Genomic DNA, 23,079 nt, shown 5'->3' with positions numbered 1-23,079 from the left:
TTGACAGAGATGTGCCTTGATAATGCCCCCATATAAATTTAAGAACACTTTTGGTGTACAGTACAACAAAATGCTTATTTTTGCGATTTTTTGACCAATTTTTGACCAAAAAAGGACACTTTTGGCTCCTGTACCTTGGTATTGCAACCGAATGAGCTGAAATTTGACACAGATGTGCCTTGATAATCCCTTCATATAAATTCAATAACACTTTTGGTGTACAGTGCAACAAAATGCTTATTTTTGCGATTTTTGGCCAATTTTTGACCAAAAAAGGACACTTTTGGCTCCTGTACCCTGGTATTACAATTAAATGACCTGAAATTTGGTATAGATAGGCATTAGATACTTGGTAACAAGATTCAAGTAAAATTTTTGACATAAACAACTTTAAAATGATTAATTTTGGCACTTTTCTGAGGGGAAATTTGTTTTCTTTTGGCCTCCTGACGTGACCTTCCGTGACCCCGCACAGAGCCACACCTGTGCGCGTCAGCCGGAGAGTTAATTGAATCAAAGACCTAGCCAATCAGCGAAGAGGAGGCCAAAGGCTAATTAATATTCATAAGCGGGGCCTCATGATCCCGTATATAGCAGTGTTCCCGCCAGGGGGAGCAAAGCCCGCCTAAGGCTCTCGCATTTTAGACTATTCAGAAGGCTTTATATTGTATCAGTTCTTAGGGGCATATCTATGATAATCGCAGCAGTCACTTAACTTCTCTTCAGGAGTTTAGCGTAACACTGTTTCAGGTCAAACCGTCAAAGGCAACTAAAAACAAACTTTAACGTTACTGAGTTCAACAGTACTTATAACTTGTTATCCGAAGTTGAAACGCTAGCGATGGTATTTTCGCTGCGCTGTTAGCTCCGTGCGACTGTTGTTGACGGTCTTATAACGGTATATTTTGCACCCCTGTACCCTGGTATGAGTAACATTTGGTATAGATAGGCATAATATAGTTGGTAAAATGATCCAAGTAAAATTTTTGGCATAAAGTACTGTAAAAGGCTTAATTACAGCACTTTTTTTAGGGGAAATTGGTTTTCTTTCGTTCTCCATGCCGTGACCTTTCGGACGTTCACCCCACAGAGCCGACATCTGCACCTGCGTCTAGCCAGCAGGAAGAGTTAATTCAATTAATGGCTCAGCCAATCAGCGAAGAGGAAAGCGAAGGCTAATTAATATTCATAAGCGGGACCACACAATACGTTAACTTGAAGACTCAGGCCGTACAGACTTCTCGCCAGGATTTTTTCAAAGCGTCGGACAGGGGTCCGGGGGCCGCCGAATGTCCCTGGCGGGGTCCAGGGGCAGGGCCACTGTGGGGGGGACCCAGGTGGGCGAAGCCCCCCCCGGAAGCTCTTGCATTTTAGGCTATTGAGAAGGCTTCTTTTATCAGTTTTTTTAGGGCCATATCTACGATAATCGTAGCAGTCACTTACTTCTCTTCAGCAGTTTGACTTTAAAATATTTCGGGTCAAAGCTTCAAAGACAACTAAAACCTCATAAACAACAAACTTTACTTAGCTCAACAGTATACAAAAATATTGTACGGGTTGCCATCCTTAGTTGAAGCGCTTATTTATAGCGCTAGTATCTTCGCTGCGCCGTTAGCCGCCGTGCGACTTTTGTTGACGGTCTGATATCCCTACGTCGCCGCCTCGCTGATATTCCCATGGACATGTTTCAAAAAAAATACCCAGCAAAAAACGCTGTTCTGCGTCAAATTCTATTCTATAAAACTCAGTGTTACAGTCTAAATATTTTGTAGAAGCACCGCTGTAGGAAAGAAGGTCCAAGCAATGTAAAACATCACGTAGCATGAAGTTCGCTGTCAACTGGCACACAGCACATGACTGTTTGAAACTCTAAGTCTAATCAACAGCCGTGTTTGATTGATAGCCGGCGGTCCTATGATGAAGTCGGCGAAAGGTGCGTTAGTTAGAAAATCTGCGTTTAGTTTTGATACGTAAATTATAAGTTAGACAGTGGCGAGAATGATTATTTTCTCATCAATATTTCTCTTCAGAATTATTTGAACTTAATTGTACATCTAAACAATTGGCTTACCTGTGCAATGTTTATATGATTAAAGATCAGTGTACTGAAATCATGTGTAACGTATGGCTCCTAGTCAATAGATCAGCATTTTCTCTATAGTGACCACCTGTCTATAGTGGCCACATTTCCTAGTGCTGTTGTTGTTTGGCATAAACTTAGAACATTTAAATTGTAAGTAACTTTAAACTGCCAGAGTTTCAGCCCAATAAAACACTCTCAGCGCCAGGGTATGAACAGACTGACCAGACAGACGAAAATAAATCCTCGAACAAGGTTCAATCGTATCTTCCGGGTCTGGCAGGAAGTTGTTAAACTAAAATAAGAATAGGCTCGATGGTTGATTGCATACAAAGTTAAACAGTTTAACAGTTTTACAGCTTGAAGAAAACAAACGCTCCTACAGTACCTGCACCTGCTTGATAATTATTAAATCGTATGCCCTACTTGAATAAAAAAAGTTCATTGCAATAATAAATGTACCCACATCACAAGGAGCTTATACTTTTTTAAACTTACACCTAGTTATCGTACTGAAAATTGTTAATGACATTACATGAAGTCATTCAACAATTTTCAGTCATGATGAAAATTTTCTGAATGGAAGGTGTGATTATTGTCATTTTCTGAAAAATAGAAGCAAGCTCTGTTTTTACCTGGAGTCAATTCACAATACCAGTCCACTTTGGGGGATAATGTACTGTTAAGAGGATGTTCCATTTTTGCGCAGGGGTGATTTGGAACAGTCCAATGTTGCGTGGGAAGGGGTATGGCTGAAATATGCTGTATTTGCTCTTAAGCAAATGTCGGCCTTTCTAGTGTTTTTTTACCATTGTATATCGGTAGGCAGATGGTACAACTTGTCAGTGTATGAATTAGTTTGTATTGATTTATTTCTATATGAAACGTAGAGTAGTCCTAGGCCTAAGCAACTTATGACTAATCTTTTTTTTAGAAAGATCACAGGACCCCAATTTCTTTAATCAGATGCTTTGAGACTTTGAGACTTTTGATGATCTTTCTAAGACATAATGTTACAGTCCTTGGTACATATAAATTGGATAGTTCTTATTTGGTATTCATCCACTGCAAGATGTGTCTTTATCTCATTCCTGCAGATGATTATCAACAGTCATTCAAGCTTAATAACTTTAGTCAGAACAATGGGTTTTTTGGGTCACAGCAGGTTTTCCCTCCAGTAAGATTCTTCATACGTCTTACATTGAAACCAAATGTCTCCAAGCTCCTGCCTCCAGCCAGTAGGTTCTGGAACCTCCCAAACGAATGCCTCCTTAATTCCGTCTTCATGCAAAGTAAATGAGAATGCAGCAGGTCCTATTGAAAAACCATTCCTTCAGGCCCGTGAGGGGCACTAAGCCTACATAAGTACGGCCAACTTTCCTCACGATAGACCTGAGTTGGTGATATGCCAGTCCCCATGGGGTACATTGATCAGGCCATAGCCATAATGTTTTAGATGTTGGTGCCTCACTGGTAGATAATGGATTTTTCTCATGCACACTTGAGACCTAATGGTGAAGAAATACTGTAAATACATTTAAGTTTGCGGGGATTTAATGTCGCAGTAGCGGGAAAATGAATTTTTGTGGTGGCTTTAGGTTTGCCATAGCACCATGCACTGTAGTCTCTTACTGCCATGTTTGCAGTGGTTTTAAGTTTGCAATGAAGCAGCCACCACGAAAACCGTGAAAATAAAATGTTATATAGTTACATGTATGTCTAGCAGTAGGTCTATGAAGCAAAAACTTTCTAACTTTAAAGGGGAAATTGTCACAAATATTGAGAATGTCTTCATCTGCTAAGAATACACTTAGCTGATCTCACATACATGACATCGATATTACATCAGCTAAGATTACCGATCCTTTGTTTTAAAGAATAGGTCATTTTCAATAGTGTACAAGGCCCTACCGATATATCTGTGAGAAGAAGGATTAGATTGTAACACTCCTAATTTGTTGGTAGGACATTTTTTTGGCTTCTTACAAATCCCAGTGATTGATTTCAGTATCTAACTGAATGTTCCTAATCTCCTAAGTTATTGAACACCAGACAAATAACATTTGCCTTAAAGAATTTGAATTTGGGTAGAATGGCTCTGGTCTCCTGTCTTTGCAATATTGATCATCTTTTACTGAAGCCAAAGGTTGCCATAAGTCATGAAAGGACTGTTATGCCTCCAGGCGTGTTGTGAGCTCCATTTCACACCTGTTACAGATCTTTATGACAAAAGAAAACCTGCTTGGTCAGACGTATGGCAGGGTGTTTTCTGGTAGTAGTACTAGTAGTATCCATTATTTGATTATACTGCTGCTGGGATCCCTGATAGCAACAGTTGGATAGTCTTCACACCACGCTTCCATGCGGCTCTGTCTAGTGTGTCCACCCCTGTTAGACCACACAACTTGATGTCCCTCCTAACACACTCCATCCAAGTTTTTCTCGTTCTACTATGGCCCCTGTTGCCTGACAATTTCAATGGTCCAACTTGAAAAAAAAAAAAACACCTACATCAAAAGGGCATCTACATCATTCTACATCTACATGTAGTGCTAGTTCACCTTTATCCACGGGTTAACCTATATCTGTTGTTTATAGATTGAGGTATTTGGGGATAGCAAGTTTACAGATGGTGATTTCAAACCGTATATTGAATATCTTGCAATTTGAATCGTCTGTTGACTCGATGCTGTATCCCTAATTACCTTGTTTTTTGTAACAACGGATATAGGCTACCCCTTGAATAAAGGTGAACTAGCGTTAAACGTAGCACAACTTTGGACAGAGTTTGATAGAGAATAATTTGGGGGGTAAGACTTTGCAATCGTTGCATAATGAAGATGAGTTTGCAGTCTTAAGAAATCTGCGTCAGGCCGGCTCCTTTCTCCATCCACAATATTGCAGGTGCTTACAGAATCCCTTGGGGGTGGTTTCTAATAACAATTTATACAACATACTCCAAAGTAGGCAATTGTTGGTAATTTGGGTATATTGATTGACCTACAATTAGCCATAGCGTCTTTCCAGGGCACTACAGCACAACTTCACCACAGCGTCCGTGGCTGTTTTATATCATTCCAACATTCTTTAATAAACTCTACTAAATTGTGATACATCGGTTGATGAAGAGTTATCGAGTGGACTCCCTTAAAATACATTTTGCATGCCTTGAGAGCATTTCTGCTGTCAAGCGTCATTCATTTTGCAGGGAAGGAACAATAATATTGATTCATACGCCATTATCTGGGCCATCCATCTTAGGTAATAATGCAGGGAAGCACTGCATAGGAAATAAACATAAATCAGGTCCTCCCCTCCCAGCGAAGGTTTACCGTGTTGAGTGAAGGGACGACGTGTTGTATTAGTTCAGCTCTCCTGCAAACCAGAGGATGTTTTATGGGGATATGGAAGTTTGCAGTTAGAAAAAGGAAAGAAATCGGCTGGATGGCAGTGATAAAGTCTTCGCTAGAACTTTATGTCAGTGTCGATAACCAAGACGCTAGTATTCCACAGGACAGGATAAAAAAAATCAATTTCTTGCATGGAAAATGTGGAAAGGGCTAGAATGAAGTTTCTGCTACATTTTCTCCTTCAAGCCTGCTGGTGACCTTTTGTGATTTGCTGCAGTTTGATTCCGTAGCAGTTAATCAAGCCCCATGATATTTGAAAAGACTGGTAGGTTTTGATATGGACAATCTATCTGATGACACTCTGGTACAGTTGCTTTTAAAAGGGTCTTCTTTTCTGTCCTTGGCCAAAAACTATATATTGTTATGTGTCTTATACTATATAAAAGAAAATCAACGCAAGCATGGGAAAATGAATAAAAAGCATATATTCACTCGGCGAACGCCAACCACAATCGGAATGAGGGGCCCAAAGATGTTATGTAGCAGACGATTTTCAGTAGTAGCGATGACGTCATTTCCAAATCTGAGTTTTGATCGGCTAAATTCAGAACAAACCAGAAATGGCTACAGATTTAGAAAGTCTTCCTTGGGAAGGCTTAAGTATAACAATACCTGAGAATTCAGCATCAAGGAGAGATCTTGATTAGCAGCAAATGTTTTTGCTGTTTTTAGGCCATGTTGATTTAATTACGTGGATGACATCCTCTGGGAACCCTAAATAAAACTAATGCCATCATGCAAATGAAAATTAAGTTTGAAAAAAAAAATTGCATTCATTATGTCAGGAAGGTTGAACAAATGAGTAATCACAGAGAGTATGATATACTGAGCAGTTGATGCTTCACTTTTGTTCTTTCATATTTCCCTCTTCAATCTTACAATCCTCCTTTGCTTCCTATGACATAAGTTCTATGTTTTCTGATATTTTAATCTATGGTACATGTGTGTGCTCATTTTGCACCTGCTTTGTATGATTTACATTAAAGTTGAAAACTTTTTTTCGAAAACTTTTTTGCACAGATGTTATCCATATAATCAAATCAACATGGCCCTAGTCACTCTAATGAAAGATCCATTTGACTAAGGCACTATGTAGAGTAATGTCTATACCCCATTTACTTTTACAATGGCATTACAGTAACTTAAGCTCATTTAATCGTCTTAAACCTCAGGAAATGTTAATAGTAGGTCTTAAAACCCTTGTGCTGCTGGAATTCCTTTACCAATTAAGCTTTCAGATCTGATCTCTTCATAAGATAAGTAAAACCTTAGTTATTCTTCTTTAATTTCCCATTTGTGTGCTTTGCTATGGTATTCCACATTTACATGTAGGTGAGAAATACCCCAAACCCATAATGGGATTATGTATGTGCAAATTGACCATTTTCATGCATAGTAAGACAAGGGTTAAAAATGATTTGCAAGATTTGAAGTAATTAGGCAAACTACTAAATGGTATGGAGACCATATGTCCATTACGTTGTATTTGAAATAGCTTGGAAGATTAAATCTATTTCATTACACATTTTTGCAGAGTATCAATATTTTCATCAGCAAGAAACCAATGTGTAAATGACATGATGTCAAAGACATTTCCAGTTTAACACCTATTCTATGACAGAAAACAGCACCACAATTCTACAACGACCTGGGTTCTCCCTTTTGAAAAGAAATTACGACACTTGTAGATATTGATTTGGGAGAAAGTAAAGCCTGTACAATAAAACTGTAATTGTGAGAGTAAGGTAATGAATCTGATGCAAAGGTGATTAGTTTTATTCGAACATCTCCATTTCCCCATTGATCAGATTGTGATCGTTTTAAGTGCAGTTGGCTCCATGACTTTTATGAAGCATTACACGAGCAAGCAGGTAATGTAGTCATAGTGTTGTACCAATTGGAACATGTTCACAGACAACTCTGCATGTTAAAAGTTGAAGACATGTAGACACACCGTCCCATAAAGTCGTCTTATATGTTACCTTGCTAATCAAATATCCTGTGGAAGTGCAGGAATATATTTAGTGTCACGTAGGAATAGTTTATATGACTGTGTTATAGGATTATTCATGGTCGTCAAAGTCAGCAAGTGAGTGCAACGGGTTCTTATCTTGCTGGAACTTCTGTTGCTCAGTAATGGGAAGGAAGTAGCTTCCGTAATCAACATATAAGGATCTTTGTCAAATCGTTTTGTAGAAAATTGTAAGTCATCTCATCCAGTTTAGATTACTGAAGAGCTGACATTCACTGGTTGTGACAGAGAAGACAGACAATATGTATAATTTAGATTAATTACAAGAAATAGCTCTTTTTGGCAAGTACAATGGACCACAGTAGATCCCATCCCATCCTAAGAGAAATAGGCCTGATGAGTCTTGCAGTAGCTCAGCAAGGAACCAGATATACAAAGTAAAGTAGGGTGGATTCAAGCTAACGACATCTTTTGCACTGCAGTCATCCCACAGACATCTGGATAGCTTTCATTCAGCCTGTCGCCCAGATGTCCAAAATTCATGTGCCTCTCCCTCAACAGCATTGGCTGCTGTCTACTGAGATGTATTTCTGTACTTGACATAAAAGCCAAAAAGTCCCCTTCTTAAGCTCACCCTAACTAAAAATGGCTCCAAATCTTTAAGACCCATTCTAAGTTCCATTCCCAGGCACACAAGGAGAATGTGTTCGGGAACGCAATATTGCACCAAATCTGCATGAAACGGTCGCGCAGGTTTTCTGTGAGGCGCATTTCACACATCGCCGCTGCAGGAGATGAAAAGCAGTTAGAAAGCCACTTTCATGCCATTAGTAGGACGTTTATGGCCTTGGCAGTCATAAAGGAGTACCTTCGTGACTACAGAATATGTGCCTCAAGCTCTGCATACTAGATTCTGACACATTGCCAATTTATCTACTTGGTTATAGGACATTCTTTTAGAAAATTAGCAAGAGGCCTTGATTGGAAGGAAATTTTGAAGGTGCAAAACTTTCCTTCAGAATCTGAGGAACAACAAAATCTTCCCAAGAAAGCCACTGGTCAGGGGACTGATACAATTTAGTCTATGGGGACAGGCAGCTACTATAGTCAGGAAGATTTCAATCATTATGGGAATCATCTATTAGCAGGAGGCCTTATGTAGAGTTGGTCACTAGTAGAGGTTTGACTGTATTTTGATAGCTAGGTGGTCCTTATGTAGAGGTGGTCATGATCACTAGTACTGGTTAGACTGTATATCAATGGCCAGGTGGGCCTTATGTTGAGGTGGTTACTACATGTAGTTACTACATGTAGCACATTGACTGTTTATCAATGGCAAGGTGGAAATTTTGTAGATTCTGAGATGGTCACTATGTATTCCAATTTTGCAAATTTTTGTCTAAATCTGACAACCAACAAATTGAATAGGTGTGCCCTTAGTTCAATTGCAAGGAGTAGGATTGAAGGACAGTTTCATCAGAATGCTGTTGGAGACTGTATGGCCCACTTGGGCCCCAGCTGGGCCAGATGTACTATGTAACACTGCTGGGTTTTACCCTTAAGTGAGCCGTAAACCACAAATGTACTGCATTCAAGGGTTTATGTCTGAAGTGCTGAGTCAAACACACATTTGAACTACGACTTTGTACTGTCAGTGCAACATTCAATGTTGCATGAAATAGATTTTAGACGTTCTATAACTCAACTTGACAAGGCGTGGTCCCTCTCCATAAATAGTTTCATCAGGTTGATAAATTGATTGAATATAACTATCTTTTGTACACAATCATTCTTTTGCAGACGTAGTTTCTATTACTGCTTAGAGAATGTCATGTCAGTAAAAGCCCCCAAAAACCCAAGACCCCAAGTTTTTAGCCTGCTGTGAAGGCTAGAACAAGAAAATAATGTATGCTACATGAAATATATTCGCACGAGTTTACTTTGCTCTGCTGTATGCAATACTCACCCCCCAAAAAAACCGCCCCCCTGAACGGACCAGACAGCAGTTTCTGCCAACCCATTATAGAGTAAATGCTGTGATGTCCACGTTTTCTTTCCTGCCCTCTGCTTTGATGATATCTGCTTGCTATTCTTTTACCGCAAGATGTTTGAGAACCGAGGAAACAAATTGAAATGGCCTTACTTACAAATTTGCAGTTTGTTGCCGTGTTTCATGCATGCAGTTGTGAACAATCTGTGCACACATCTTTCACAGTGTCTGACTGTCTTCAATAAAGGGCTTTGTTAGAAATCATGGCTAATGAGCAGACAGCCAAGTTTAAAATCCTATCAGGCTGCTCCAATCAAAGGGAGACGTGCTGCGAATATGCACTTAGGAATGACTATTTTTTTTTTAAATTTCTTTCTTTATTTCAAGCTCTCACTGGCCCATATGACACAAAGACAAACATAAAAAAACACAGAATATGTACAACATTTTAAAACATCCTGGAAATATCATCATATGACTATGTACAGAGGCGCCACCAGACATTGCTGAAGAATGAATTGCGGTAGAATGAGTCAGACCTAAGCACAGGCTGTACATTACTGCACACTGCGAGTTCAATATTGGACTTCAAGAACAAATTTTGTTGATTTATTTTAGTTGTCAGGTTAACCATTAGCCTACTAAGCCAGCCTTTTGGTGCTAAATTGATACAGTTCTGGTTATGGGGTCTTGCAGCAGGGAAAAGGTTTAACTACCTTTGGAAGACTTAATTATAAAAACGCCTGAGAATTCAGCACCAAGGAGAGATCTTGATTAGCAGGAAATGTTTTTGTTAATTTGATAACATTGATGACATTATCTGGGAACCCCCCAAAAAATCAAATGCCATCGTGCAAATGAAAATAAATTTAGGTAAAAAGAATTGCATTCATTATGTCAGGAAGGTTAAACAAATGAGTAATCACAGAGAGTATGATATACTGAGCAGTTGATGCTTCACTTTTGTTCTTTCATATCTCCTTCTTCAATGTTACAATTCTTTTTTTTCGTAATATTTTATTAGTTTCACAAAATTAGATGCAAAGATGAGTTTGGAACAAACTTTGTAAGTCATTGGAGAGTTGTTGAGGCATCATTTATGGGACAATGAATGTTATAAAAATCCTGCAAGCCATAACTTTCAACATAGTCTTATTAGCTGTACAGTTATAGTCCTATTATAAATATTACTGATATTATGATTGACAACCACTTTGTGTTTTATAACCTCCACCTCATACCTTAGATTATTAAATCATACCTTATTAAACCTTTGACACGGAACCAGGGGTATATAAAGATGATATCATACCATGCTAATTGTAAAATAAGATCCAAGAGATGAGAATGGCTTATGTCTCGGGAAGAAATTGGTTTCCTTGTGCCGTGTCTTTGAAAATGACAATCTGGGTTTGATTGATGACATTTTTACTTCAGGGTGGGGTCATGGAAAATATGATGATTGTTTTCTTTGGCAATAAGCGATATAAAAAGTTTATCATAGCATTAGAACAATTTACTGCTAATGCATTGATAATTTCATGTAATGAAGAGACTGTTACAGAAACAATAGAATTATACAAGAAAAGAGGTGTGTGCTGCAAGAACTACGTTATTCAGAGAAAAAGCATAAAATTGTGAAAAACACCATTTGAAGGGTAAGCGTTCAATTACAGCCATATGTTCTAACACCCCTATTTTTTCCAACACCCCTACGGCCTACGCTATATGTTACAACACCACTGTGTCTTGACATACAATGTACATTGTATATAAGTAGGGCTGTCACCAAAGTGATGCACTTTTTGGCAACTTCAGCTACATGTACCCTTATCAAGGCTTTATCATGAAATGAATGACCGACCTGACTTTTACCGAAGAAAATATGATTTGTGCATCCAGCGGATGAAAGCCATAGATGAAATTATATTGATTTTAGCGAACATGCTATTCCCTACTTTACATCAGTATTTACTGCCGGAGTACGGCATTCCAGATGGTCTATAAAACAATGCTGTCATTGGAATCACCCCCAATGGCACGGTCCGGCTAATACTACACCAGATATCGCCGCTCCGCGTGTGATTTCAGGGGAATTTAGGACTCAGCATCGAGTAAATCACCCTCACTTCCCGCCATTATTATGAGCGGAGGGAGGATAAGGTATTAAAAAATGGATGGAGAAATAGGGTGTTGTTAAAAGCATCTGTTTTGGGCCCTAAAATGCCTTTGCAGAACTGTTGGATGATAAAACAGTGCATTATGGACAGATCTACCCACGCTTTTTGCGTAAAGTTTTTACCTCGATCTCAGCTTATTACTCTTTCATTAACATCTGGAGCTATTTGTTGCAACCAAATAAAACAGTGAAAAGAAATGTAAGTTTATATCTTTGGCAAAGGTATAAATAAGGCCACACTCTTTATTTTATCAGTCGTTTTCTGACAAATGTAAAAGTTTCTAAAATACCAAGACAAAAAATAGAGGGCTGTGACAAAAACGTAAAACTGAATATATTCAGTTCCTGAAACTGCCCATTCCAACTTGGAAGGTGCTTTCTGTCCCGTCAGGCTTTTTCATGCTGATATTCCAGTTCAGGATTATCTTAAAGTAAGAAAACCAGCAAATCAATTTGGAAATGCCTGATGATTCTGTCAATGTAGCTGCAAGCATCATGTGACCTCCAAATAAAAGGTGACTGGTAACTCGAGCAGCAGGCGATTTTCCTGTTACTGTATGATTGTAATAAGCGACCAGCATCACATGACTCATAATCACCTGCATAGATAGACGTAAGGTCATACTAATCTATTGTAGTGATAGCCTGGATACCGTCCGGGTTACAACATTTTTATACACTACATTCTGTCAGGGAACTTGAACATCTCTAACATCTTGAACAACTTAAATAATCTTTAATGCCTGAAATATTCAATTTTCGTCCAAATTTTGCTTGGGATGCTGATTGATCCCTACTGTCTGATCCCTCTTGCCATCCTGGTAGTAGTTCACTCCTAAGTTCAATTCTGCTACTTGAAATGGTTATTAACTGATCACTGTTTTCGACAGGTGTTGGAAAGCCACTTTCAACGAGCGATCTAGAACCCTTTCCTTAATTTGGGCACTGTAGTTTGATTTTCTTTGGTCTTGTTTTTTAAACTTTAGTCTTCAGGATCAGAACTTTAAGACAAAAAATCTGAGAACCAACAAATAGCATTTGGTGAGATCATCACTGACAAGACAGGAAGTTAAAATTTGTAGCCGATCAATGACCTTCCTTCCATTTTTCTGCAAATCCCGACTCACTGTCTTGAGAGGAGGGTGTTATGGGCAGACTGGGTGGCGTTGTTTATCCATAATTTATGCCAGTGGAGGTCCCTCTGCCCTGGAGGGCTGTGTGAATGTCAGCACAATACGTCACACCTGTTCATAGCACACAAATTTCATTTTACGGGCAGCCTCCTCCGGGGACTCTGATATATCTGATACAAAAGTTTGGCTTCAACTACCTGTGAAATCCCAAGTTTGCAGTATGATACATTGGAAATATTTGCTTGAATACCATGAATACACACTGCAAACTTCCATATAGGAATAGCCAAGTCTTTTTTCTGATAACAAAAGATTAATCTAGATCTTACCTTACTCAGGTTAGAGCTATAATGGTACATAATGTAGGTTGCAGACAGACTTAACCAAGAAGTTGTATGGTAGCAAAAACTTGGTTATAGACAAGCAGAGTGGCAATAATCTACAATAACAGTGTGATATTTCAACATTATGAAACTATCAATATTAAAAAATGTATGAAATTATTAATAGTAGAACGTTTTATGACATATTAGCTCATTTTTCTACCGTTTTATTACAAGCACAAATCCTTTTATTTGTGGTAGTTTTATGAAGGTCTGAATAGCAGCTTCGTAATTCAAATCTTATACAAGAATGTGATGATAAAATCTCTTAGTGAGCTTGTTTTGGACTAGTTTTTACGATATAGCTCATTTTTCAACGTTTTCATTAAGATTACAAATCCTTTCATTTTGTGGTAGATTTACGAAGGTATTGTGGTATCTTATTAATTCATGCCAACTTGTTAATATAGCAGAGTAAAAGCATGTTGATGATGCTTATGTTGCACATCTGTCAATTAGGAATGCAAGATTGCAAGGACAAAAATCAATGCACATGTGGATATTGTCTATAAAACCAACCTTTTTGTGGCTTTGTGGAAAAAGGGGGCATGTCACTAGAGAATTCATAACATAAACTGCATAACACAACTTTGACTTTGACAGAGTCAAGTTATAGTCGCCTTGCATCCTTGGTGGGAAAGCAAGTTTTTTTAGGTGAAAAATCTTTACCAAACACTTGAAGGATACTTTATGATTATTTGTCAATCTGCAATTTGTTCATTGACCCTCTATCAACCCTCTGTTCTAAGTTCAATGTCTAGCATTTATTACTATCAGTAGTAATTTATGCAGATAACTTTGAATGTTAATTGCACTTGGTACTGCAGGTATGCAGAATCGTTTCTTGAATCGCATTTCATTCCTTGATTCATTTATTCATCAATCAATCAACCCATTCATAGATTTTTTTCTTATATTCCTGTTTGCACTTGTCCTCACCTGCCTAACTCACCTGTCCTGCCCAGGTGTCACCCCAGTCCACCTGTCGGATGAGAAGAAGAGCCTGGTTACCGTGGCGAAAGTTGGAGACAGCCTGGCGCTCAGGTGTGACATCACAGGTGACCCGGAGCCAATCCTGGTCTGGCAGCGCCACGGAGTCGACCTGACAACCATCGACCTGAGTAGGGACGGCATCACGGTAGGGCTGGGTACCTACATAATGTAACTGTACCTACCTGTCAGGGCTCTAGCCAGCATCCGTTTTTCCGTCAATTGACGGAAATTTGCTGCGTCTGACGGAAAAATTTTAAAACCAATCCGTCAACCTCGACAGACAAAAATCCTTGGTGGAAGCTACAGGCGGCTTGGGGATGCCGTCCACGGCCGTAAAAGCCACACACTGTTTGTTTTGCTATTGTTATGATTGTTGATAATGTGTGTCTGCGCTCATTTGCATACAATAATCTCATTAAAACCCGTTTTTCAAGATCTCAGTTCTGTCTCTCTAACTCCTGGAATAGTGTTTTTGCGGTTTTCGCGACAATGGGAATTGGCTGATGGAAAAAAATTTCGAGCTGGCTAGAGCCCTGCTAACTGTACAGCATGGTAGGGCTGGGTGTCTAACTAAAAATAACAGCATGGTAGGGCTGGGGGTGCCTAACTGTACATAATGGTAGGGCTGGGTACCTAACTGTACACCACTGTAGGGCTGCATGCCTAACTGTACATCAGGTGGTACAGATTCTGAAGTTTAGAGTAGGGCTGGGTACATCATGGTAGGGATGGGTACCTAACTGTAACAGAATATTCGAATGAAAGCTCATCTGTGTTTGTAGAATCCATAGTTGTACAGTTTAAGCCTTGTTCCAACACAAAGAAGTTAAAGGAACTCACCATAAATTTTCGGTCATTTACTCCTTGACCTTCAGACATACGATTCGCTTCACTGATGTTCCGGAAGACAGAAGATGACGTCAGCAGCAAATCAAAGATAGGGGGAAGATGAAGCCTGCCACTGTCACAGTTCAGCGAGGGCTGATGCGCCTTTATGTATAATTGGCCTCCTTGACGCCCCCCCACAAACAGAAGTTTAGATACAAGTCAATGTCAAACTTTCGTTTCGTGCATCAGGCCACACCTATTTGATCTGTTGGTTCACACTTAATAGAAAAATTCTTTAATCAGTGACTCAGTGAAGATACAGTGACGTTGAACATCGATTTTTCTGGATATATTTTCCAGGTGTTTGACGATGGCACGTTGTACATCACCTCCTTGTCCACCCTGCACATGGGGAACTACAGCTGCCGAGCCCTGCACAACGGCCAGGTCGTGCAAGTTCACACTGTCAAGGTTCAAGGTCAGTTGGCTTCAAGGTCATCTTTGCAAGATCAAGGTCATCTGTTGGTTGAAAGTTTGACCTATTCCAGACAAAGGATCATAGGTTACAGTGGATCATAGGTTGCAGGAAATCTATGGCACCCACCATCTCTGTTCAGGGATGGTTGTAGATGGCTCTCATGTAAATGGCTTCTTTGAACCCTCTAGCAAAAAAGTTTGGCTCTACGTATCTGTATCTATATAGCTGGTATAACCACCTTTCGGCGTAACACACCAGCTTCACTGGCACGCTGCGCGGCAGCAGCTGGTTATATTACACCGAAGGACACGTCACAGTTATGAAAGTTAGATTGTCTCCAAATCCCTCCCTGCAGTGCCGCCGTCCACGAAGGTGTCTCCCCGGAGACAGGCGCACAGCCCTGGCAGCACGGCCGAGCTGAAGTGCCACGCCGAGGGGATCCCCACGCCCGCCGTCAAGTGGCTGAAGAACGGTGGCAACCTCGACCCCAGCGAGTCTCCGCATGTCTCACTGCAAGGTGGGCGGCTCAGCAAAATAATGTTTCTATAAATGCATAGAATCCAAAAGAGTTAATTTTAAATCATTTATCAATTATGTTAATTTCTTTAAAAAGGTTGAAGGTCAAATAGGGGTGTAACTAGCCTCTGTAGCGGGCTCTCTAGGGCCTTTTTTGCCTTGCCGCCAGGCAAGGCTTTACGCCAGCTTTTTTCCATGGATCAATGGACGGACCTTTTAACCCAGCCCTTCCAAAGCCCCTTCCAAAGGCCCTTCTTTCCTTGCCGAGATTCATGGCTTAGTTAGACAATGGTACATTCCAGGCGAGTATTAAAACGCTCTTCTAGACGCATGTTACTGTATGTGGTCCAGCGTAATAAATCTACGCTTTAACTCACCATGTTTATATAAATATATATCACAAATTGCATCAGAAGGAACTTAGTTTGTAATAAAAAATAATGCATATTCATTGTGGGTCAAAAAGTTTTACAAAACCTGTTTAATGTGCCAATAATTCATCTGACATAAATTATGATAATGAGGGGGGGGCGACATGTGGAACTCGGGATTTTTAAGCGTAGAATCTAGTCTAACTTACCAAAATAACATAAAATACGCGGCAAGGCACAGCTTTTTAAAAAAGATTTCTTGTTTGGCTCATAATACACTTTTGCTGGCCATTTCTTTTTGTTCTGGGTCACTGATTGCCAGCCGTCGCTGACTCATTGGCCCCTGTATGAGTCAGCGACGGCTGGCAATCAGTGATCAGCTATGGATGCTGTCCCAAAACACCAACGAGAAACTTTCAGAAGAGCCAACATCTGGAACAGTCTACCACTGGACATACACACAGCCCCAACTCTGACTTCCTTTAGAGACTCTTAAAGAAACGAAATGACCAAAATGAATAGACTCAAATCATGTCTCTCGCTATTATGTATTTTGTACCATGTCTGTAAAATTTTGTATATAGACACATAAGGACTTTTAATGATATAAACTGTACCTCTGTTATATACGTTGTCTGACCCTTAACTCTTCCCTCATGACCTGAATGGAAAGCGGCCTGCAGGCCAATTTGAGCTTTCATGAATAAACAAACAAACAAGGTACAAACAAAAACAAAACGCTATGGTGTAACCGTGGTGCCTCTTTCCTCCCCAGACTCGGGTAGCGTGCTCCACATCAGTAACGTGCGGACGGAGGACATGGGAGCCTACATCTGTCACGCCGAGAACCTGGTCGGGTCGTCTGAGGACATCTCCACCCTCTTCGTCCAGGATGGTGGACATTTTAGCAGTGAGTTACATATCAAGCTCTGTTTGTGAGATCACATGACGCAATCTGCAGCGCGTTGGGCTCCGGCCCAAGAGGTCCTGAGTTGGAATCCCACTGTTCCACCGATCTTGTGCCCCTGGGAAAGGCACTAATTACACAACTTTCCTCACCTAACTCAGGTGTAAATGAGTGCCTAGCTGCGGCTAGCTGCAGTGACAGGGCTTAATGTGGCAGTGGCTGAGGCCTCAGGGGCATACCTACCATTGTCTTCCGAGACAGATGGATGCCAACAACAAAAAAATAAGCCCTGTTCAAGCTCTGTATACTAGTACTAATGGTTCTGTATTTTGAACATAATTTGAATTTTAAGGCTCTCTTTAAGCGTGGAATGTTTTTCCTGTCCCCCAGGTCTGCAGCTGGAAAGTGTTTTCTACGTCTTCCACGACGACGGAGTGAACATCTTCCAGCCCGGCACCTGCCAGCTGGTCCACCACATCAAGGCCTCCGACAAGATCCTGGCCACACAGGAGCCCGTCTGCACCCCAGACATGGACGGTGAGTGTCTCAGTTTGCTCGATTTATGCAATTCAATCTCTACAGCTGGATGAACAGGGTTGGACAAGTCTACTAGCCCGATTGTCCAGGGCAAGTGAAAGTGCTGATCAGGCAAGCAATTATGTCCTACTCCAGTTGCCCAATTGGGCAAGTAAGATTTTTCCATGAGTAAGATTTTGACACACTTGTAACTTTTCACAGTCATGGCATCAAGCATTGATCAACACAGAAAAATAAAAAGATCCATTGCTGGAAGTGAAAAAACTCTGTGAAAAAAACCCAGCAGGTGTGTCTGTTACAGGTAACCAGGTATGCAGTTGGGGATCGGCAGTGAATGTCCTGGACACCTACATCTACGTGAGCCAGCCACAGGAGAACAGGGTGCTGGTGCTGGAGACCCGCACTCAGCAGGTCATACAGGTACGAACATTCACCTCTCAGGGTTCTAGCTAGTGAATTTTAGCTTAACGGGCCACTACGCTATACTTTGTGACAACCACGCTAAAATGTGGACCACTACGATAATTTTCAACAAGCGCAGTGGTACTTTGCGATCATTTACATGTTGCAAAATGCTAATCAAATATGAAAATTGATGATGATATGCCACTCCAGTGCTAATTGGTTGTTCGCTGCCTTACTATTACCATTACGCTAATTTAAAAATAGAATACTATCTAGAACCCTGCCTCTCTCTCTGTCAGTCAGTCTATACAGACTATGAATCTGCACAAAGCAACTAACGGCGATGAATACTACAGTGCATATGTACAATACAGAATATTGCTCAGTCAGTTGACACATTGGTTAAAGTAACAAGTCATCTAATTAAGAGAAAGTCCAGACTTCAATTTAGGGGCCTCCCATCCTCTGTGATCCTCAGGTGCATTCACCTGTGCATATCAATCAATAGTTAGGTTATAAAACCAGTTCTTCAACAAGATCTCTTCAGTGCCACTCACAAAATATAATGGATGTTCTCTGAAACGTCTGACCAAAATCATATCCAGTCGAGTGAGTAATTGCTGTTTGTTGTATCTTACTATACCTGGATTTCTGGGTTTTGAGGCTACCGACATCACTTCAACTTGCTGAAGATGCTATTTATCTATTTATTAATCTTTCAGGGTAGTCCCTACAGTTTTGCTATGGCTTATATACTGGGTGTAAGGTTTAATACTGGGAAGAACCCCTACTCTTTTGGAGTGTGCAGGTGATCCAGACAGACCCCTTACCTGTTGTTTCCAAAGTAACCAGGTGTGTTACCTGTGCAGGTGACCCAGACAGACCCCTTACCTGTTGTTTCCATAGTAACCAGGTGTGTTACCTGTGCAGGTGACCCAGACAGACCCCTTACCTGTTGTTTCCATAGTAACCAGGTGTGTTACCTGTGCAGGTGACCCAGACAGACCCCTTACCTGTTGTTTCCATAGTAACCAGGTGTGTTTCCTCTGCAGGTGATCCAGACAGACCGTCTGGCACTGTGAGATCGTCTGGCGCAGCGGCGGGATTTGTGCCTCGTGACCGAGAGGTGGCGAGTTCGAATCCCACTGCGTGTCACCGATCTTGTGCCCTTGGGAAAGGCACTTTACACGGATTTCCTCACTATACTCAGGTGAAAAATGAGTACCTAGCTTCGGCTAGGACCGTCCCTCGGATAGGACGTTAAATGGAGGTCCCGTGTATGGGGAGAGTCACACCCCATGCACGTTAAAGAACCCCCACACGTGCGATGGTGCGGTGTGAGATGGAACAAACCCTTCTGTCTGGAGTTGGTGATTCACTTCAAATCACCCGGTTGGAGGCCTGGCGAACCTCCTTACCGTATCAGCCAGCGAAAGGGTATATCACCCCGTAAGGGGCGGTGTAACCCCGCCGCGTGTAGACATGTGCGAACATGTGCACATGTGTGTATGGCGGCTTTGAAAAGGTGTTCTTAACACCTGTTTCGCCATACCCTCCAAATGGAGAATCCTAATAAATAAATAAATAAATAAGACCCCTTACCTGTTGTTTCCATAGTAACCAGGTGTGTTTCCTCTGCAGGTGATCCTGACAGACCCCTCACCTACTGTTCCCATAGTAACCAGGTGTGTTACCTGTGCAGGTGATCCAGACAGACCCCGTACCTGTTGTTTCCATAGTAACCAGGTGTGTTACCTGTGCAGGTGATCCAGACAGACTCCTTACCTGTTGTTCCCATAGTAGCCAGGTGTGTTACCTGTGTAGATGATCCAGACAGACCCCGTACCTGTTGTTTCCATAGTAACCAGGTGTGTTACCTGTGCAGGTGATCCAGACAGACCCCTTACCTGCTGTTCCCATAGTAACCAGGTGTGTTACCTGTGCAGGTGATCCAGACAGACCCCTTACCTGTTGTTCCCATAGTAACCAGGTGTGTTTCCTCTGCAGGTGACCCAGACAGACCCCTTACCTGTTGTTTCCATAGTAACCAGGTGTGTTTCCTGTGTAGATGATCCAGACAGACCCCGTACCTGTTGTTTCCATAGTAACCAGGTGTGTTACCTGTGCAGGTGATCCAGACAGACCCCTTACCTGCTGTTCCCATAGTAACCAGGTGTGTTACCTGTGCAGGTGATCCAGGCAGACCCCTTACCTGCTGTTCCCATAGTAACCAGGTGTGTTACCTGTGCAGGTGATCCAGACAGACCCCTTACCTGCTGTTCCCATAGTAACCAGGTGTGTTACCTGTGTAGATGATCCAGACAGACCCCTTACCTGTTGTTTCCATAGTAACCAGGTGTGTTACCTGTGCAGGTGACCCAGACAGACCCCTTACCTGTTGTTCCCATAGTAACCAGGTGTGTTTCCTCTGCAGGTGATCCAGACAGACCCCTTACCTGTTGTTTCCATAGTAACCAGGTGTGTTTCCTCTGCAGGTGATCCTGACAGACCCCTCACCTACTGTTCCCATAGTAACCAGGTGTGTTACCTGTGCAGGTGATCCAGACAGACCCCGTACCTGTTGTTTCCATAGTAACCAGGTGTGTTACCTGTGCAGGTGATCCAGACAGACTCCTTACCTGTTGTTCCCATAGTAGCCAGGTGTGTTACCTGTGTAGATGATCCAGACAGACCCCGTACCTGTTGTTTCCATAGTAACCAGGTGTGTTACCTGTGCAGGTGATCCAGACAGACCCCTTACCTGCTGTTCCCATAGTAACCAGGTGTGTTACCTGTGCAGGTGATCCAGACAGACCCCTTACCTGCTGTTCCCATAGTAACCAGGTGTGTTACCTGTGCAGGTGATCCAGACAGACCCCTTACCTGTGGACCTACAGTACATGGAGGAGCTGGACCAGGTCTGGGTTCTGAACTGGGGGGACATGGAGAGGTCATTCCAGACCCTAGAGGTCATCCGCGAAGCTAGTGCAGCCGTGACGCACCGCACTATCCACACTGAGCCAGTTGGTAGGTATAACAATGATGATCATTGTTATCATTACTATTATAATCAGTATTGTTACTATTATCTGACAGAGTGCTAATCTTTCCCAAAACAGAGCATGTGGGGTTCTTTAATTTGGGGATAATAAAAGTGAGCTTTCATTTAACAGAGTTGTGCTCTTCACCTATAAGGAATTATTTTGACCACATGGTGCTTTATAAAAAAACTTTGTAATTTGAGTATCTTGAACTTGATCTTACAGTGGTGTTCTTTCCCCAAACAGAGAACCATTTTGACCACGTGGAGTCATTCTTCCTGCCACCTGTGAAGATGCTGGAGCAGAACTTCAAGTACGCATACCTGGTGCACCGGGACCAGCCCAAGATTGACAAGATGGACGTGGAGACAATGAAGTAAGCCTAAAAGACTTCTCAGGGCTTCTTCATGTCCAGCTTTAAATTTTGCTCCTTCTCACTCACATTTTGGGGGGACAAAGTTGTTAATATTCATTGTTAGGTCTGTCATTTAGAGCTGATGAAAATACATTTTCATGAGTCTTATGTTGTGAAATTCATATTTTTCAGACAGATGGGGTGAAACGTTTGTAACTCCCAAAAAAGAAATAATTCTCCCTGAACAGTAATTATTACTGTTCAGGGAGAATGGTGCAGACTCCCAGGCAGTTTTGACCCCAGTATTTCAAGCCCTGCTAAAGCTGTGTTGGTTATTACAGGCTTGTGGACTCTCCTGTCAATTTTGACAGATGAGTAGGCAAACAAACAGTCCTTATCTGTGATGCATCCTCATGTGGGAATGAAAAACGGCATTGATTTTACAAAAGGCAAATTACTGGGAAGAAACATCCTGCATTTTCTTAAAAATGTTGCCTTTCTAGTCAGTCAAATCTTATGCTATTGATTCTAAAGGTCTTTTAAAGCTAATCATATCCAGTTTAGTTCTGAATTTTTACTTGCCATTTGGTTTGTTGATACTGTAACAGTTAACTTTTAACAAGACATTTTAAAAAGTATTTGTGTGTGATATTTTGAAATGTCATCACAATAACCTTGACCTTTGATCTTGCAGGTATGTCAGGACTATCGACCTGACAGAACAGAACTGCCACCCACAATCCCTTGCCTTCTCCCCGGTGTCGGGTTACGTCGTGGTGCAGTGTAGCGGTATCCGTGACGACCAGCGTCACAACGTGGACGACGATTCGCAGGTTCTTCTGGATGCCCTCACTGATGCTGTCATCCAGGTGAGACTAAGCAGCTTCAGTACAAAAGTCAAAGTTTTTTTAACAAGTTTAGTTCAACTTGAGACTCAATGAACAGTTGAGCTACTCTTCCACTGGTTGTGACAGACGCCATGTACAAAATATTTATATATAGGTTCATCTTATTACCGGGGAAGTTCCCTTAGCTCCTTTTAAGTGCAATGACCAGTAGAACATTGTCTTGACAACAGCCGGTATTTGAACTCAATGACATGACTTCCAGGTCCAGAAGTATGTTCTCAAATTAACAAATTGCTTCTTGTTATGGAATGTTAAAATACGTGTTTTGTGCTTTATGCGCCCAGCCCACGTACTATATGTTTATCTTTAGGAGAGACTAATTTCTACTGATGTTTTGTCTTTGCTTTGGGTGTAAATCAACAATTTTGCATCACTGCACTTTCTCGAGTTCTTTTAACTTAATCACATGCAGCAACTCAAAAAATTCAAATGTCTGCGACAACACTTTTCAGGTGAATCCAGAAATCCACGGCAAGCCGCACGTGTCTCCGGACGGTCGCTACATCGTCAGCATCGACAACGAATCAGAGCTGATCGTGGTGCAGAGCATCTCAGAGGATGGCCAGCTGTCCCTGTCATTCGAGGTACATGTA

At 41.3% G+C, this 23,079-nt stretch overlaps 1 protein-coding gene across 1 annotated transcript in view; it reads left to right on the top strand.

The window, feature by feature from the left end:
- LOC118411821 (follistatin-related protein 5-like) overlaps positions 1–23,079 on the top strand; it is a 105,058-nt gene that overhangs the window by 78,309 nt on the left and 3,670 nt on the right. The window contains exons 8-17 of the mRNA XM_035814307.1: positions 14,113–14,285; positions 15,329–15,446; positions 15,802–15,963; positions 17,109–17,243; positions 17,631–17,777; positions 18,079–18,197; positions 21,044–21,209; positions 21,470–21,599; positions 22,273–22,447; positions 22,939–23,070. Coding sequence (XP_035670200.1) covers positions 14,113–14,285; positions 15,329–15,446; positions 15,802–15,963; positions 17,109–17,243; positions 17,631–17,777; positions 18,079–18,197; positions 21,044–21,209; positions 21,470–21,599; positions 22,273–22,447; positions 22,939–23,070 — 1,457 coding nt within the window. The remainder of the gene's footprint in view (positions 1–14,112; positions 14,286–15,328; positions 15,447–15,801; positions 15,964–17,108; positions 17,244–17,630; positions 17,778–18,078; positions 18,198–21,043; positions 21,210–21,469; positions 21,600–22,272; positions 22,448–22,938; positions 23,071–23,079) is intronic.

This window comes from Branchiostoma floridae, chromosome 3, assembly GCF_000003815.2.
Source record: "Branchiostoma floridae strain S238N-H82 chromosome 3, Bfl_VNyyK, whole genome shotgun sequence".
NCBI classification, from domain to species: domain Eukaryota; kingdom Metazoa; phylum Chordata; class Leptocardii; order Amphioxiformes; family Branchiostomatidae; genus Branchiostoma; species Branchiostoma floridae.
This window is presented reverse-complemented; position numbering and strand designations above follow the sequence as displayed.